This window comes from Psammomys obesus, unplaced genomic scaffold (genome assembly GCF_907164565.1).
Source record: "Psammomys obesus unplaced genomic scaffold, mPsaObe1.curated_primary_1811, whole genome shotgun sequence".
NCBI classification, from domain to species: domain Eukaryota; kingdom Metazoa; phylum Chordata; class Mammalia; order Rodentia; family Muridae; genus Psammomys; species Psammomys obesus.
Window position 1 is genome coordinate 14,549,638 of NW_026591598.1, and position 16,346 is coordinate 14,565,983.

The 16,346-nt window shown below is 54.0% G+C and overlaps 1 protein-coding gene across 2 annotated transcripts in view; it reads right to left on the reverse strand.

The window, feature by feature from the left end:
* Window positions 1–9,502: 9,502 nt before the first annotated feature.
* The window catches only part of Ephb2 (EPH receptor B2), a 176,035-nt gene continuing 169,191 nt past the window's right edge, over window positions 9,503–16,346 (reverse strand). For both annotated transcript variants that reach the window (XM_055611081.1, XM_055611080.1), the window contains exons 12-16: window positions 15,526–15,741; window positions 14,890–15,039; window positions 13,233–13,426; window positions 11,689–11,844; window positions 9,503–11,224 (exon numbers count right to left, since the gene is read on the reverse strand). In XM_055611081.1, the coding sequence (XP_055467056.1) occupies window positions 11,116–11,224; window positions 11,689–11,844; window positions 13,233–13,426; window positions 14,890–15,039; window positions 15,526–15,741 (825 nt within the window). In that variant the 3' untranslated portion in view covers window positions 9,503–11,115. The remainder of the gene's footprint in view (window positions 11,225–11,688; window positions 11,845–13,232; window positions 13,427–14,889; window positions 15,040–15,525; window positions 15,742–16,346) is intronic.

Sequence of the window (16,346 nt, forward strand, 5' to 3'; positions counted from 1 at the left end):
GGGGCCAATGGAAGTACACGCTGAGTTTTTGAAGCAACTGCCAAACTGCTGGCTGGACCATCTTGTGCTTTACATAGTGAGAAGGGAGTCCCCCACCATGGTGGTTAGTATTTAGTAGTGCCTTTTTTTTTTTTTTTAATTTTTAAACGAGGTTTCCCTGTGGCCCAGGCTGGCCTTGAACTTGTGTTCCTTCTAGGCCTCTCAAGTGCTGGGATTCCAGGCACAGGTGTGGGAATCCCACACCTGGAATGGTAACATCATTTTAATCATTTTAGCCGATGCCATTGTGGCTTTAACTTATCATCTCCTTTTTGTTGTTGCTGTTGGCCCCAGTGTGTGCCATTCATTATGTGGCAGAAAAGGACTTCAGAGAAGATTACACTAAAGAGCTGTGTGTGTGTGTGTGTGTGTAGGCCAAAGGGTGATATTGTATATTTCACCCTTTGCCTTACTTCTTTTGAGACAGAGTCCCTCACTGAGCCTGTGAGGTTCGCTGAGCAGCTGACCTGGCTGGCCAGCGATCATGTCTGACACTGGCATCCGTGCCACGCCTGCCTCTCCACGGTGCTGGGTATGAGAACACAGGCCCTCACGCTTGCACAGAGAGCCCTTACCCACCCAGCCATCTCCTCGTCTTTGGTTCTCCGCCGTTATTTCATTCCTTTGCTTTACTGTGCTTTGAAGTTTTTATTTCACTCTGTGCTCTGGCTGCATGTTTGCCCATGCACCAGGTACATTTCCGGTGCCCAGAGAAGCCAGAAGAAGGGTAACGGATCCCCTGGAACTGGAGCTACAGATGGTTGTGAGTTGCCGTGTGGGGGCTAGGAGCCAGATGTAAATGAATAAATAAAGCGTGAGGTGTTCAATGTCATGGTCGGCTTTATGCCAGGTTTGAGGTCGGCCTGGAATGCAGGAGATTCTGTCTCAGCCAGACAAAAACAAACAAGCAAACAAACATAGGCACTGATGAGATAGCCCAGCAGGTAAAGGCACCTGCAGCCAAGGCTGATGAGCTGAGTTTGACCCTCGGAATCCATATGACTGAAGGGGAGACTGACTATCCTCTGTCCTCTGACCCCTATGTGCACGCTGTGTCAAATGGCCCCTCCAATAACAAGTAAACAAATAAGTGTAAAAAAAAATGTCATTAACCCTAAAAGGCCTCCTCTCCTGTCGTCGTCCATCTCACCTCTCTCGGTCATTGTTTTGATCTTGAGAAGGTCAAGTCCTCAGTCATCTTCAATTTAAGATCCCAGTGTCTTGACTTCTTGTGTTCCTTGATGTGGTGGTTTGAGGGAGGAATGGCTCTCATGGGCCCCCGTATTTGAACATGTGGTCTCCGGTTGGTGGTGCTGCTGTGTGAGAAGTTGTGGAACCTTTAGCAGATGGAGGCTTGCTGGAAGAAGCCTGTCACTGAGGGCGGGGTTGAGAGTCTACCCCCCAACATTCAGTTTTCACCCTCTGCTTTGTGCTGTAGTTGAAGACATGAGCTTTCAGCTTCTCGCTTTGACTTCCCCACCGTTACAGACTCTCCCTCTGGACCCGAAAGCCTAAAGATGCCCATCCTTCCTTAAGATGCCTTTGGTTGTGGCACTTTCTCGGGGCCACAGAAGAGTAATGAGCTCACTTGGTTAACCTGTCAGACCCTCATTCTGCTCTGTCATTCCTTCCGGGACGCCCTTCTCAAGCTTCCCCAGACTCCTGGCTCAGCCTCCATCTTCCACATTGCTGCCGCTACCCTCTCAGTGGCCTCCCTAGCTCCAGGCCCATACACCTGGCTGCCCCCGTGCCATCTAAATGCCTAGCTGGGCTTCTCAATCATGTCCAAGTCTGGAGCCTGCTTCTGCGGTTTGCCAAGGACAGTGATTAGGTTGAACCCTCAGAGGCTCCTCCACAATAGGCTGTCTCTCACCTCCACATCCAATCTGTCAGCAGATCCCAGCGGCTTTACCGACTACTCTGTCCCATGGCTTCCCCCCATTCTTACCCTCCCAGCCCCCATCTTTCCCACAGAGCTGCAGTCTTGACCTCCCGTTTCCCTGCTCCACCTTTCCTCTAGGCTGCTTCATCTCCTGCCTCTCCTTGGCAGGCTATGTCTCTGTAATCTGGGTGGATCTCACTCAGCTAGTGACGGGCTCTAAGAGGAAAGCAAAGTTGGGGCATGGTCAATGACATCTCTTCCCCCACCTCCCTATCCCGGGCCTTCCTGCCTGCTAGTCTGTCCTGCTGAGGAGGGATTTGCTGGAGAAATGCTAAATCAGTTCCCTGAAATAGACTAAATCTCCTAATGGCATGTCCTGCTCTGGAGGACCCCGGCTGACACATCCCACTGACATTCTGAGGTAAAGTGGGAAGGAGGGATCCTTTGAGAAGCCAGGTCACAGTCTCTGTGCTCTCAAACTCTCCAGGAGCCCCTGGCTCATGTGGGAAAACGTTTGGGTCCTGGCAAAGGAGTGTAGCTTTTTTTTTTTCTAGTCTCCTCCACAGCCTTTCTTTTTCAGACACCCTGGAGTCCTTGCTGTTCCTTCGATATGCCTGGCATCCTTCAGCCTCAGGACCTTTGCTCCTACTGTGCATCTGCCTAGAAAGCACTTCCTGATCAGCCTCTCCCTCACCCCCTCACCTCTTCCATGATCCCCACCCGCTTCAATGATGGGAACAAAACCCAGGCTTTTGCACACGGTATGGCTGTTCTACCTTAAACGAGTCCTGCAAGTTCTCTGGCTTCCAACAGGGTTATGTAATGTAATAAAATGAGGTGGTGGAGCTGTGAGGGGTGGGGTCTATCGGAGGAAGTAGTCACAGGGGGTGTGTATCCTTGGGGGACTGTGTACACCCCTCCGGTGGGTGCTTTCTCTTTTATCTGTCTGTCACGAGGCCCCAAAGCTCCCCTGACACACATTCCCACGGCTCTGATGCTCTGCCCAAGCAGATGGGGACAAGTGACCATAAACCGAACCCCCTGACACCATGAACTTACATAGATCCTTCTTCCTCGAAGGTGCAGGCACCTGACACAAGGTTCACCTCACATGTCACCTCCCCAAGGACACAGCATGCACAAGCAGCAGAGTTTGTACAAACGGACTTCCTGGCGCCATTGCTCAAGTCTTGCAACTTGAGTGAATGCTGGTGGAGGCTACTTCTCTAACATAACACCCTGCCTTAGCCCAAGCCAGATCCTTACCCCAGCCCCAAGCTCTGACTCCCTCCATAGCCCTGGCAAACTCCTAATCATACTTCAGAACCCCACTCAGGGCTTCTGGGAACTCTCACTTGGTTTCCGGGGTAATTATTAGCAGAAAGAAAATACTGAGTCCAAGAATTTAGTTTTACAATTCACATTTATTTTTTTGGGGGGGGAAGATTCGGCTAAAAATACTCCTACAAAGACATCGGAGTAACAGGGTCAGGGTTGCCATTGGATGCAGCTGGTGAGATTTTCTTGGTCACAGCACTGGGGTTTAGAGGAGCCCAAGCTCCGCCCTTTTCTGATCCCCGACATTGACCAGAGGAAAGGGCGGTCATGTGAAATCTGGCCACACACCCCCGGTTGAGAGCTCTGTGGCCTGTCTAGCTCAGGCTGGTGGAGGCAGGGGTGGGGCCTGCCTCCGGCTCCGACAGCAGCTTGAAGGGAGGGGGGTGGTCCATGCAAAGAGAGCAGTGACCCCGGGGATCTGACCGTGGTGAGGGCTGAGTGGGGACCAGCAGTAGCAGAGCACAGTGAGAAAAGTGTGTCGTGCTGGGGTCCAGGCCCGCTGGCTGGCTGTGTGACCTGGCAGGGCCGGCCTGTCGTCTTTCTGAGCTTCCCGGCCCGCGGTGTGGTTTTCACTATCACACCCATCTCATGGAGTTGTAGGGCCTAGAAATGCTACACGGAGCCCTGCACCCCGTTGGCATTGAAGAAGTAGCAGCTGTGATTAGTACCAAGCAGCCATCGCTCTTCCCTGGAGTCCAAAGAGACTGCTCAGAGTGAGGGGCCCAGCCAAGTCCCCCTGGGGTCAGTGGCTGAGGCATCAGAGTCCCTTTCCATAAAAAGGAGGACCGACAGATGATCACATTGCTCTGGGCCACTGGCAGCCTTCCCTGGGGCTGGACTCATGGGGGAGGTGGGGCGGGCAGTGGCCAGACCCGGGCTCTTCTGAGGGAGAGCATGTTGACGGCCATATTGACATCTGCATCCGAGCGCCCCGGGAAAGGAACCTGGCTGGAAGCTCGTATGGAGACCAGCCTAGGAAATACAGTGTGGTACCTCTCCACTTTCCTGCTTCCTCCTTCACTCCAGCTGACTCTTTCCAGGAAGAGCCTCACAGTGGCTGTCAGAGGCCCCGAAGTGGTTACTCTGAGGCTCCCTTCTCCAAACAGACCTGGTGAAGGTCATTCTGAGACTCTACCCAGAGACCGTGCTGCCTCACACCCCAAGGGAGCTTCTGCACCCCATAGAGTCCACCTCTCTTACCGTCTCCCTCTCTTCTCTCTTCTCTTTGTGCTTTTATATATATATATATATATATATATATATATATATATATATATATATTTTTTTTTTTTTTTTTCTGTTAGGGCCCCTGGGTTTGGGGAGCAGCAAACCATGGGGCTGGTGACGTCAAGAATTAGCATGGATTCACCTAGTGGGTGGAATTTCATGAACACAGATCCTTTCCACGAGCATCTTAGGAGACTGAGCTTGGCAGATCATAGAGTCTCGGGGGAGGGGGAGTCTTTCAGCACTTGGAATGCTAGAATTCTTGGCAAGGCAAGGGCCAGCGTGTATGTGGCCCTGGGTGGGGAGGGCTCTTAGATGTTTTCTGGCATTTCTTCCTTGCTCTCCTCTCCCTACCAATGCCGTAGTCCTGTTTCCTCCAGCAGGGAGTGTCAGGCTCTTCAGGAACAAGGAACCCCGGTACCTTTGCTCACCTGCTTTCACTTCAGTCTGGGTGGCATGATGGCGGGCTCGGGGGACTTGAGGGTGAGGTTTACCTAGAAGTCCCATCCAGCTGTAGTTTGGCCCATCAGGCCAGGTATTGAGCAAGCAGGCCTGCCCTGGGGGTGGGGGCTCCACAGGGTGGTCCCCGGCCGGGGTGCAGGGCCCCTCCCAAGTATTACATTCCCAATTCTTCCTGGATCAGCTTTCCTGAGGCAGTCATCCTGCTGTGACCTTGACTCAGCTGGACTCCGGGGCTTCGGGGATCTTTTTAATTTTTCTGAAACCCTAACCCAGTCTGGGCACATTCCTGAGAGTCCACTGTCCTGCCTCCCCCACTGCCAGGGTCTTAATTTGTGTCTGGGCATCTTGTTTGATGTGGCGTCTCACACTAAGCCCTGCTCCGTCAGTACACTGGGTGCAGTTTGTTATAGGGTTGTGTGTGTGTGTGTGTGTGTGTGTTGGGGGTCTGGGGGAAGCTTGGGGAGCCCTGGAATCCTCAAGTTCAACACACAGTAGTGGGGAAGGTACTCATCCTGTGGGTGGTACAAGCAAATGAAATGTCTAGCCAGGGGCTAGAAGGAGGGCTGTAGGAGAAAGGCCCGGCTGGGGCATTGAGGGGTGTCTCTTCTCAGAGCCACACCCATCGCCAGCAAAGAGGAGGCAGTACCATTTTGGCACTCAGCATAGGGTAACGTGTTCAGATATTAGTCATTGAGGCTTCAACCTCCTAAGATCAGCTTGCAGGGTAGGGGGGTGGGGGACATCCTGAACGCATTTTGGCCGAAGTCCTTTCCTGTGACCCACACCCCAACACTGGTTCCCCTGCAGGAAAAACTGACTGGGGCCAAGATCGTTCTGCAGCCCGTTTTGTAGTAGCAGTCACTGGCTGGGAATCTGAGTCAAGGCTGGCTGGGGGAATATGGCCGTGCGTGAACATGCATTGCTACAATCAGAAGCAGATGGGCTGAGGGCGTAGCTCAGTCGACAGAGTGCTTGCCTCACAGGCACAAAGACCCGCTTTCCATTCCCAGCACTGCCAAAGCCCGGCACGGGGGTGCACACCTGTAACCCCAGCACTTGGGGGGATCAGAAGTTTAATAGTGGTCATCCTTGACTGCACAGTGAACGTGGGGTCAGCCTGGGATATATGAGACTCTTTCAAGGCAAAAAAAAAAAAAAAAAAAAAGATGAGTCAGAGAACACAAAACCCCACCTCCACTGTCCCAAGAAGCTGAAGGAAGTCCGGTTTAAGCTATGTTGGTGGTGGAAAGTAAATAGCAGGGCCTGGACTCCCTAGGAGTCATGAGGTCTGTTCCAGGGGCTCTTTTCTGCCAGGGCAGGGCTGGCTGGGATGTCCTCTTTTGGTTTGACGGCTGCCTGAACTGACTCTTCTTTTGGAACAATGGTTCCCAACCCCTGGCTTTTGACCCCTGTGGGGGTTGAATGACCCTTTCTCAGGCATTGCTTAAGACCACCGGAAAACAGATATTTACAATTAAGATTCACAACAACAGCAAAGTTACAGTTACAAAGTAGCAGTGAAAATAACTTTATGAGCCGGGCGATGGTGGTAGCACACACCTGTAATCCCAGCACTCAGGAGGCAGGGGCAGGCGGATCTCTGTGAGTCTGAGGCCAGCCTGGTCTACAGAGGGAGTTCCAGGACAGCCAGGGCTACACAGAGAAACCCTGTCTTGGAAAACAGAACAACAAAATTTATGGTTGTGGAGGGAGGTTCACCACAACACGAGGAAATGTATTAGAGGGTCGCAGCCATAGGGAGGTTGAGAACCACTCCTCTACACTCTAATGTTTGTCCTGTTGCTCTCTGCTTGATAACCCCTGCAGCTGGACCATAATGCCTTGCCCTATGTGTCCCCTCCCTTCATACCAACCCCAGGCCTCACAACACCTCGAGATGTCTTTGAACTGTTGAGGTTGCTACATTTTGGAGTGACCTTTCTCTCGGCCTCTCATTTTCAAGACAGGCTGCCTTGGAAGCCCATCCAAATAGCCATCCCATCAAGCCTTCTCTTTCCTCATAAGCCAAAGCTGGATCCCTTTGTTTCCGACACCTGAGTGACTACGCTCTGTGGGCACTGGGGTGGGTAAGCTGAGCCTTTCAGCTTTGCTCTGCCCCTTTCTGGAGCTACGGCTCTGAACCTTTTTTAGGTCCTTTTTGCAGGACTGATGTGGACAAAAGGTTTCCCAGGACTGGCTCCCCCAGCCTAATGCTCTTGTTTTATATGTGAAAAGCTATGGCCCAGTGAGGAACAGTCTCCCTGGGGGCCCATGGCCCTAGTTAATGACAGAAGTAGGTTACATCCTTTCCTTTGAGTGAGTTCGAACCCCCAACCCCACCCCACCCCAGGGCAAAGGTCTTCCTCTGGGAACCATCCCTGGAAATTCCAGGGGTCTGGAGAACCAGGGGAGGCATGGGGTGGGTGATGGTCTGTGATGGTGTCACTGTACTTCAGCGAGGCCTGGGAGCTCCCAGCTTATAGGGATGAGCCTCTGACCTGTGCCGAGTGTACAGGTTACTGCGAGCCCACAAGGGGCAGCACAGAACTGTCAGGTGGGTGCTCTGCATGCTAGAAAGGGGGGGGGGCATGAGGCCAGGCTGGTAAGTAGATTGCCTAAGCATCCTCTGCTGCTCTAGGTCTGGGTCCAGCATTAAGGATGTCGCTATTGATCTGTCTCGTCTGTGACTTCCCTCCCAGAGACGGGATCTCGTGTGGCCCAGGCTGGCTTCGAGCTCACTAAGTGTCTGAGGGTGCTGTTGAAATTCTGGTCCTCCCGCCTCTACCTCCTGAGTACTGACTTTACAGCCATATAGTACCATATCTGGTTTATGCATCGCTGGGGCGGGAACCTAGGGCTTTGTGCATGCCGGGCAAGCACTCTACCCACCTACCAGCAAGACTCCTTCCATCCCATCTCAGGAACAGGCCTGTTGATCACCACTAACAGCCAGTGGTGGAGCTGCTGGGGTGGGTGGTGGCATGGCTCCCTCTTACTTAGCTTGGCCCCGCGTGGCTCTGCCAGACACACTCTCCCAGAGCAGCTGGTCCCATTTCCACGGCGCCCTGGCCCAGGTTCACAAGACAGCTTTCTTTCCCCAAGAAACAAGCCTGCACCGAGCAGCCGGAAGCGTCTCCTGATGCTGGGCAGGTGGGAGCTGGCGCTTGGGCAGGCAGAGCCAGGAAGGGATTAGTAACTAGGCAGCAGAGAGCGCCAAGCTGTGTGCCCGTGTGAGCGGGCAGCCTAAGAGGAAGGCGCTTGGCAGCAGGGCCTACCACTCCCTGCTGAGCAGTCACGGAGAAGTGGGGGAGGACAAGGTCTTGTGATTGAGAAGCGAGAGATGCCTACATCCAGGACGGCCACAGTGATGGTTTGTTTGATACCCTGAAGAGAAGACAGGCTCTGGAGAGCACCCGTATTCTGACAGAAGATATGTAGAGTCCCTTGGCTCTACATGGGCACACTGAACTCTAGAGGGTGGATGGGCAGGGGAGCTGGCTAGAAGACACCAGCCTAGTGGCTTAAGGCAGGAAGCCATCTGACGGAAACACTGACTGCCAGGCCTCGTGGGGCTCTGGAGAGGTGGGAGGTGGGCTGGGGGGGGGAGACAGTTAATCTACAGAGCATCAGGGCAGCTCCCTCCAGAAGGTGACCTTGTTTGCTGGGGACAGCTGCCATCCATGCTGGGCATCTTTGGGGCATAATGGGATGGCCAATGGGCCACCGTTGGCCTCTTTGTGGGAAACTTGCCAGTACTTTCCCTGTGGCCAGCCCCCGCTGTCCCCATCCCAGGGACAAGTTTCCTCTCTAATCCCTTCCTTCCCCCTGCTCAGGGGCTCTGAGAACAGGTGAATGACAGACGACAGGCTGGGCTATGATGGCTTTGCTGACTGTGGGGCCTTTTGCTGGTGGCCTCTGGCCTCAATCTTCCCCACTGGACAGGCTCCTCAAAGAGGCTCAGCAGACAAAGGGAATGGTCCTGAGAAGAGGCATCCCGGGGACACCCACCCCCCTTCTTCTGACACATGGATCTGCAGTGCGCATGCTTCCTGCCTCCTACTGCACACACACAAACACCCCACTCACCGTAAGCCTGAGCCCTTAGCACAGGAGACAGCATTATGTGGCTAAGTGCGGTCCACAGGCCCATATTGCAACCACCTGGCCACAGCTCACCCAACACCCACAGTCCTTGTCCTCTGGCAGGGGCATGCTGGGAGTCTGGTGTCCACCCCTGCGTCTAGTGTGTCTGCTGTGTGGCTCACTTGGCCAGGCTTGGGACACCCAGAGCTGAGCTAATCCAATGCCCACGCGTCTCGCCTGTGCTTCTGACAACCCTGGACCAGGAAGGCTATGTGAGCTGCTACTGCTTCTTTTTTTCTTTTCTTTTCTTTTCCCTCCGTGGGTTATCCTCAGCCTGGGCCTTTTGGATCCTGGAGAGGCAGAGGGGAAGAGTCCCTTGAAAGAGCATTAAAAGTCATTTGGCAGCTCCCAAAGGTGCCAGGGTCTTTTCCTGGAACTTACAGAGTACAGGGGCCATTTTATAACTAAAGCATTTATTTCCATTCAATCCACTAACCGATTGTTCTGCTCAGGTCCCTGCATTTGCTCACGGTTCAGTCTGTGCCAGAACCCCTGGCTGATGATGTTCCTCTGGCCCAGACCTTCAGACCTGAGCAAAGGCCTTGGGAACAGGAGGAGTGGACAGAGAGGGTCACATGGTCTCCCAGGGTACCCTTGGAGGGCTGGGGTGTCACAGTGAATGATCAGGGTCCTGACTTCCCGGGTAGCCTGGTCGAGGCTCCCAGAAGTGAAATTGGGTTTTGGCCATTGGAGAGCACCCAGGAACCTGAAGGGGCCTCTGTGCCTGGGAAGTGCCAGATAGAACAGGGCAGAGCATGAGAGGGTGCAGGGAGGTAGGGAGGACTCCTGGCTTCGGAGCCCTCGTCTGCCTCAGTCTGTGTTCCAATGTGACATGTTGGTTTGACTCCTTCCACTCTCCCAGTCCCACCGAGGTCTCTGAGTGGCCCAGGTGGCCCTGTGACAGTTGGCTTTGGTGAGGCCTGGCAGCAGGTGGGAGGAGGAGGGAAGGGTGTCAATGAAAAGCATATAAAAATCCAGAAATGTGCATATAAAATCTCGCCCTTGGTGTATTGCCTAAGTCAGTAAGCAGAAAGCACCTTCTTCCTGGAGAAGGATGGAGTCCTCAAAAGGTAGGAAACGTCAAAGTGTCTCTTCATTGTCATTTAAAAAAACCCGACAAACAAACCCTCCCCAGACCAAAACCACCCCTGATCAAAATACCCCCAGTCCACGAATTGCTGTAAACAAACCCAGATGCAAGATCAATGCTTCTCAGTGGCAGTCGTAGCTGATGACAGTCACCCGCAGCATGGTCCTCAGGTTGAGGCTGGGCGGGAGCAGGCACCCGGGCAGGGCTGCATGGGTCTTGCAGACCTGGGTGGCTGTCCTCAGGAAGATCTGGCCTGTTTGGCGTGACCTGGGAGGCCGGGAACTCCTCTTCCGCCTCCTGAACCATTAGCAGAGAGTCTCTCGGAGTTTTTGAAATTGTCTCCCGAGACAGATCTATTCTCCTGGCTGCCGATGGCAACTGGAATGGACTTCCCTCGGAGCCTATTTGGGGCGGCTGCCTGTCTCTCTGCCCCTTGTGCCTGGGGCAGGGCCATTAGTGATGCTCCAAGAAACCGCTAAAGCCAGGCAAGGAGGGTGGCCTGTCTCTTCCCTTCATATTAATTTTCCTGGAAGTGTGTTTTGGCTCCGGCCAGCTCAACCTTCCCAGAAGGAGTTGGAGAGAAAATGCTGTTGGCCTCCACCGGGACGGATCGTGTAGATCTCCCAAGCCTTTTTCTCTTCTCCCCTAAGAACCGTCATCACTCTCCTTATGAGAATCCTCCTTGAACGAACGTTCCTTGCCTGTCCCGCCCCCTCCCGGATCTAGGTGCGTGTTCCCCCCAATTCCCTTTTCATTCCTTTGACTTGCATGGGTTCTTGGTGATGTCTCGTTGACTGGAGTGCTGCTTGGTTCTTCCTGTTGCCTGTGGCCTCCTGGCAGGTGGCTGACCCTGCAGTGGACAGAGCAGCAGGGGGACCGACTTGGGGGCTTAGGGGGCGGTGTGGAGGAAGAGGCGAGCTGAGGCAGGCGATCGTCAAACCTCCACAGACTGGATCTGGTTCATCTGGGCCCGCATCACCTGGATACTGTTCAGGATCTTTTTCTGGTGGCCAGCTAGGGTGACCCCAACCCGGAGAATGTCCCTTTGGGAGAGATGGACACAGTTAAGAAGATGTATACATCGAAGGGGGTTGTGGGCCAGTGGCCTTAACTTCCCCTTAGTGAGGGAAAGGGATGGGGCATGGGGCTGAGTAATGGGTATATCAAAGCTAGACTGGGAGATTCTGGGGCTAGAACAGCCAACAGGGAAGCAGGAGGCTCTCTCTCTCTCTCTCTCTCTCTCTCTCTCTCTCAGCCATCAGGAAGCAGGGAGGGGCTTATTATTGGCCACACAACCAAGTCTTTGATTCTCCTTCACTAAACGCTCGTTTAGTGAAAAATCTCCCCCGACTCCCGAGATTCACCCAGCCAGAGAGTCAGGTGGCACAGGCTGGATGTGTCCCACTCTCCCCTGCCATCCCTGCTGGGTCCCATTTAGCTGGTGGAGCGGGTGGGAAGCGGGCGGGAAGTCAAGAAGGGCCCCGTGAGGAGGCCTCTAGGTACTCACTCCATCATCATCTGAGATACAACGTCGAAAGAGGTGAAGCCGGCGTTGGCGAAGCTCTCCTTATACTGGCCCATCTTGATGGCTTCCAGCCACTCGTCCACCGTGTTAAAGCTGGTGTAGTCGGGGACTGTGCGGTCCAGCAGGGGCAGGTTGATGCTGGGGGAGGGGCAGGTGACAGGGAAGGTCAGGGCTCATGCCTCTAGCCAGGTGGTTAGAAATGTGTGTGGCACCTACGTGGGTTCCCCCGTGTGAATGTGGGTGAGAGTGTGTAGGTGTTTCTCTGTGAGTTAGAACCTGTACAAGTGTGCTGTCTACCAGAGGGACTAAGTGCAGGGTGACTAAGGAAGCTGGGCAAGGCTCTGGGGAGCCCCAGTTACAGCAGGGACTTTGGTTGGACAATTGCGGTGCCAGTCAGTCTCTGCTTCCTTCCCTAGAGTCCTTCTCTTACCCTGATATGGGCCACACTATCAGAGCCACCTGCAGACAAGGCTCAGAGCTAATGGGGGCAGCCCCTGGGCAGAGGGCTCTCACGAGACAATGGGCTCAGTGGCTTCGTCTAGAGCAGAGGTTCTTAACCTGTGGGTCGCGACCCCTTTGGGACTGAATGATCCATTCACAGGGGTCGTCTAAGACCATCAGAAAACATGGGTATTTATGATTCATAACAACAGCAAAATTACATCACGAAGTAGCAATGAAAATCATTTGGGCTGGGGGTCACCACAACACGAGGAGCCGTATTAAAGGGTAGCAGCGTCAGGAAGGTTGAGAATCGCTGCTCTAGAGTGAAGAATGGCTGACACAGGGCCAGGGCGAGCTGCAACAGGTAGAGGCTAGCACAAAGACCTCAGAGCCACAAAAGGACTTTGACTCAGGAGTCTCCAGGTATGGCTGGCTCTAGGTGGTGAGGTGCCTGCTTGCACACTGGCCCCTAAACCCTGTGGGATGAGGGTCCCTGAGTGTAAGGATGTATAGGGCCAACAGCCTCCTGACCTGTGACAGCCACCTCTGGAAGGCAAGAATGAGCCAAGCCTGATGGAGCATTGCCCTGGGACAGAGGAAGTCCCAGGGTCCCTGAGCCCTGTCTCGGGGCTGAGCTGGTCTCTCCATCCTGGAGACATAGAGGTGGTATGTCTTTCCGAATGGGGGCGTGTGTGCATTGGTGATTACGGAGCTGTGAGTGTGTCCCTGTGTGAGGCTCTGTGCAAGTGTGACCAAGCATGACTGCTTGTGCATGCGGGACTCTGTGCAAGTGTGTGTTTGTGTGCGTGCATGCGCCAATGAGGGACACCAAGAGGCCCCGCTCGGGCATGAAGAGAGGAAGGGAGGACCGTGGGAGGAAAGCGTGCTGGGCGCAGCCACTACCTGCAGTCACAGAGCCTCTGGACTATAGGCAGGGCTTCTTAAATGTTGTCCTCTCTGAGCAGGCTTTCCAAGGTCTTCCCCACCACCCCAGACTGCCATTGGGTGGGGGCAGGTGGCACCCAGAGGAGATGGGAGGGGCTAGAGTCTTGGAGATAGGGGTGGGGCCAGGGTGGCCATACCCAGAAGATAGGGGCGCCATGGCTTTGAGGCTGTTGGGGTTTCGGATCATCTTGTCCAACGTGTTGACAATCTGGCCGAACTTGGGCCTGTGGTTGCGGTCCTTCTGCCAGCAGTCCAGCATGAGCTGGTGCAGGGCGCTGGGGCAGTCCATGGGTGGAGGTAGCCGGTAGTCTTGTTCAATGGCATTGATTACCTGGGGCACCACAGAGGCAGGGTTGGGCTGGATGGCTGGGGCGAGGGCCCTAACCCCGAGCCAGGCACATTTATCCCTGGAGCTTTGCAGGCATGACCTACGGAGACTTGTCTACCTCCTGTGGCTGCCTTGGCTTCCACCATCCACCATCTGCCTGTATCTTATGCTAAAAATCTTGGCCCCTTTATCTGTCAACCTTGAACACTCAGTAACCTCGGTAACTGTCCTCCAAGACCTGGATGACCATCCTGTGCTGGGGTGCCCCAGCTCTTTGCTCTCACCACCCATGAGCCCCTCCTGGCTCTGATGGCTGTGGCCATCCCTGTTGGCCCCATTTGACTCTAGGGTGGTCATAGTCTCAGTTTGAAGGCTCACAGAGATCTGGGTGGAGAACATGTCTGGTCAGCCCTAAGGCTGGGCCTTGAGCTACCCTGGTGATCTTACAGCCAATGTGTGCTCCTCCATCAAAAAAAAAAAAAAAAAAAAACAAAAAACAGGGAGGCCAAACATGGCTTCCATCTGCTCTGCCACCATGAAGATAAGTTCATTTTCTAGAACTTGATCACAGCTTAACAGATTTCCCCTTCAGGAAGCCTCATCCTCCTTCTCCTCCATTCTCCCTGCTTCCTGGCTGCTGTGACGTGAACAGTTTCCTTTCTATTCCCACCGTCATGTACTGTCCCCAAGGATATGGGCTGACAGCACACAGACCAAAACTGTGGCCTCAAACAAACCTTTCTTCCTTTTAAGCAGATTATTTCAGGCATCTCGTTATAGTGACAGAAGGCTGACAAATGCAGGGCCTTACCAAGCTTTCTGACCAAGTTTCCACCTGTGGCTCACAACTCTGCCGCTCAGCCCCACCTCTGCAATCTTTGCCAAAGCTGTTTTCCCCACCACATGCCCTCACTCTCAGAGTGAAACTGCTTCTGTGAAGATTTCCTGGCTGCTCTTGCCCTGACTGTCATGGCTGCTGCACCTACAAGGCTCGATACCTGCCTTCTGCAATTTAGCACCTGACAGTAACAACAGTTCCTGATGCTCACATCTGGGTCTCTGAAAAACCATCCTGGGCCCAGTGAGACGGCTCAGCAGGTAAATGCACGTGATAGCAAGCCTCGTGATTTGAGTTTGATTCCCCAGAAGCCACATGGTAGAAGGAGAGAACTGATTCCCACAGGTTTTCCTCTGGCTTTCACACATGCACTGTGACACTTTGGCACATGTATACACGTACACACACACAGAAAGAAAGGGAGAGAGAGAGACAGACAGACAGACAGGCAGGCAGACAGACCACTCCCACATGCTGATGATTTGCTGAGTGGTGGACTTCCCTAATCCCTCGGCCTGAGAACTAAGTCTTTAACCTCAGGGATATCAGAATAAGGCCTGCAGTCCCTGATCTTGCCCTCCTCAGCCTGGCTGGCCAGCAAGGCCCTGCCCATATCCTGGAGACTCACATCTTGGTTGGTCATGTCCCAGTAGGGTCGTTCCCCGTAGGACATCACCTCCCACATGACAATGCCATAGCTCCACACATCGCTGGCTGAGGTGAATTTCCGATACTGGATAGCTTCCGGCGCTGTCCAACGGATGGGGATCTTCCCACCCTAGGGGGCAGAGAGAAGAGGTTGACGGGTGAGCGGGATAGTAAGCTGTCTGATACTTCCCACACAGTGCTCTGTCAGATCCCGGGAAGACCCTCATTGTTTTCCAAACCCCTCAGTTGCTTCAACCCCAAGACATTTATTTGCATGCGCTGTTCCCTCTGCTGGAAGTGCCTTTCCCACGCTGCTGCCACCTGTATTCCACCTTTTCATCTCCCAAAAGCCTTTCCCTGGTTCCCAGGGAGTTACTGGTCCCTCCAAATCCACAGTGTGCTCATGTCTCTCCTGTCTTCAAAGGCCATGTTCTGGACTGTCCACTCATCAGCTCATCTTTCCACCCAGCAGCCCAGGTGATCCAAGAGCCAGGGAGGCTCTCTGTGTGCCCTCCCCTGTCTCCAGGGCCCAGTGAAGGTGTGACCTGGGCGGGGCCTCTGGATACACATAGCATGGCGAGATGACTAGGCCCGGGGACCCTTGCTGCCCGCTTACCAGAGCGCTGGTATAGGTGGGGTCGGAGGTGTCATCCTCCAGGAATCTCGAGAGCCCGAAGTCAGACACCTTGCAGACCAGGTTGCTGTTGACGAGGATGTTGCGGGCGGCCAGGTCCCGGTGCACGTAGTTCATGTCTGCCAGGTACTTCATGCCGGCCGCGATGCCCCGCAGCATGCCCACCAGCTGGATGACTGTGAACTGCCCATCGTTTTGCTTCAGGGAAGGTGGAGAAAAGAGTCAGGGGAAGAGCAAGCATCAGAGCGAGCTCTGGACCGTCGTACAACGGCAGGTCTCTGTCACCTCGGTACACACTGAGGGAAGGGCCCAGACACCCAGGAACCCCAGAGTGGCCTAGGAGAGGCCAGCTTGAGGACAGTGGAGAGAAGGCCAGCTCTGGAGTAGACTATACATGGATTAACCCTGGCTGTCTCTTCCTGGCAGTGCAAGCCTGAACAGGGGACAATCTCTCTGAGCTGATGGATGGCTCACCTGTGTGTAAAACGGGGTTGGGGGAGGGTGGAGAAGTGGCATGCATCTCTTAGGGTTGCTCTGACTCAAACAGGAAGGCGCAAGGCAGGTACTGGCAGCAGCTTCATAAATATTTATCGAAAGGCAGCTGGCATGCTCCCGACACCCGGGCCACTGCCCTCTGTCTTGACGGTTGACTGTGCTGTCCTGAGGGGATTCATTTGCTGGCCTTGTGCTTTGGTTTCTCTCCCTTCATCTTGTTTAACTTTGGAGAGCTACAAAGTTTGGTGACAAGCCTAGACGTGGTGTCAGGGTCCCTGGCTGTGGTCTGGGCTTTCCCCTTGGCCCTC